This window comes from Drosophila obscura, unplaced genomic scaffold, assembly GCF_018151105.1.
Source record: "Drosophila obscura isolate BZ-5 IFL unplaced genomic scaffold, ASM1815110v1 contig_176, whole genome shotgun sequence".
Lineage (NCBI taxonomy): Eukaryota > Metazoa > Arthropoda > Insecta > Diptera > Drosophilidae > Drosophila > Drosophila obscura.
This window is the reverse complement of record NW_024542763.1, coordinates 54,715-56,819: the sequence shown is the minus strand read 5'-3', so window position 1 is coordinate 56,819 and position 2,105 is coordinate 54,715. Positions and strand designations below refer to the sequence as shown.

The 2,105-nt window shown below is 48.3% G+C and overlaps 1 protein-coding gene across 1 annotated transcript; it reads right to left on the bottom strand.

Moving 5' to 3' along the window:
* Positions 1–525: 525 nt before the first annotated feature.
* On the bottom strand, positions 526–987 carry LOC121403920. Its single transcript, XM_041592212.1, has one exon. It carries the CDS (start codon positions 985–987, stop codon positions 526–528), a length of 462 nt encoding a protein of 153 aa, XP_041448146.1.
* Between the last annotated feature and the right edge of the window lie 1,118 nt (positions 988–2,105).

Here is a 2,105-nt window from a genome sequence, read left to right as displayed (position 1 = left end):
CTGCCGGGCGCAGGCATATGCATTACGCTGCTTGACCCGACATACTACCCCCCTTGGAAGCCTGACTTTCAACACCATCTTTAAGGGGAAGCAGACACAGCTTGTTAACGGCTCGCTTGGTAATTCCAGATGCAGTCTGCAGAACAGCGACTCGGGCGACACCATCTCTTCCGGGTAGTAGTTCGACCACCCTAGCTAGTGGCCACTTCATGGGAGGCAGATTCTTATCCTTAACAAGGACCACATCTGCGACTGCCAAACTAGGCCACTTTGAGCGCTGTTGCAGTGAAGTGATGTATTCTTCCTTCCATGGGGACCGGAAGATCTGCTGCAAATATGAAAAGCGCTGCCATCCGAGCGAAGTTTAGCTGAGTTACATCAGGCTCAGCAAATGAAGCAGGAGATCCGCCATTCAAGAAATGAGCTGGAGTTAAAACGTCCAGATCGGCAGGATTCTCTGATATGGATACTAAGGGTCTTGAATTAATAACTGCCGTGATATGGCATAACAGCGTTCCGAGGTGCCTATAGCAGATAGAAGTGATACTTGGCCGTCTTCACTACACCTTCCCACAGGCCTCCAAAGTGCGGGGAGCGTGGCGGTATGAAGTGCCAGTCAATAGCCTCAACCAAACAAAATTCCAGGACCGTCTTCTGATGGTCGTCGCTGAGGAATAGGCGCTTTAGATCCAAAAGCTCATTCCTGGCGCCGACAAAATTGGTTGCGTTATCTGACCAAATTTGTCGCGGCCTTCGTCTTGTGCATATGAACCGCTTTAGGCCGTGCAGAAAGGAGACTGTAGACAAATCCTTGATCAGCTCCAAATGAACAGCCTTAGTCGCAAAGCAAATGAAGACGCAGACGTAGCATTTGATTGGAGCCTTGTTGCGGGGGTCTGGCTTATAGAAAAAAGGGCCACAAAAGTCGACGCCTGTGATCTCAAAGGCATGAGATCCGTCTAGCCGCTCCTTCGGAAGATCCGCCATGATGTGCTCCAATACTCTAGGCTTCGTTCGAAAGCATCTTACGCACTTGTTTACGGCCTTGGTTACCGTTTTCCTCCCCCCAATAGGCCAATATTGGGATCGGATTAATCCAAGCAGAGCTCGAGGTCCAGCGTGCAGATTCCGTTCTAGAAAGTGAGAAATGATTGCAAACGTAAGCGGATGACTGCTGGGCAGGATGATGAGATGACGGCCATCAAAATCCAACATAGAGTCCGGGTTCAATGCTGTGGAAACATAGTGCCATTCCATTTGAGCAGTAAGTTCCTGTATCGTTGCCACTCTATTTGCGACAAATACGTTGAATCTGGACGGTTCGTTCCGAATCCAAGAGAGCGCAACTGACGAATCACACCAACAGTAAAACTTCCCTTTGAATACCTTCTTTCCGGCTATCTCAGATATGACTCTAGCTAGCAACTCCGCTCCACAAAGCTCCAGCTTTGGTACAGTCAGTGTTTTCAATGGAGCAACACGAGATTTTGCACAGAGTAAGTGACTTCTGAACCGCTGACCCTACGACACAACATAAAGCCTCATAAGCCCCAATGCTGGCGTCGCAAAATCTGTGAATTTCTAGCTCAAATTCGGAATAAGTACGAATCGAGGAAATTCATAGCGTCAAATGTGGCTAAAACTGCTACATATTTCCTGCCACGAGGTGTTCAGTGCTGATGGCAAGCTTTCAGGACAACTTCTTGCACAACTGCTGGAGAAAGATTTTGGCCTTTGTAATGACAGGTCCAGCTGGTCCAAAGGGGTCGTAGAACCGGGCTGTTGTTGACAAGACGGAAGCGCCTGCAGGGATGCGAAGACGAATGTAGGGCAGAAAATTAGAATACAAGTTGATCAGACACCGGATTCCAGGAAAGTCCTAATGTTTTGGTAAAATCGCTGCCATCGTCGAACTTCAAATAAGTTTCCTTGTCCTCCGGAACCCCATCGAGGACAGCAGGGACATTCGAACACAATTTTCTCAGTCGAAACTGGCCTCTAGACAAAATTCCTGTAGTTTGATACTAGAGTTATGTGAAAAAAAGAAGCGCTAGAAGGAACGTGTGAGTCGCTTCTGGGGACGCGACTCTACCTATACCCGTACT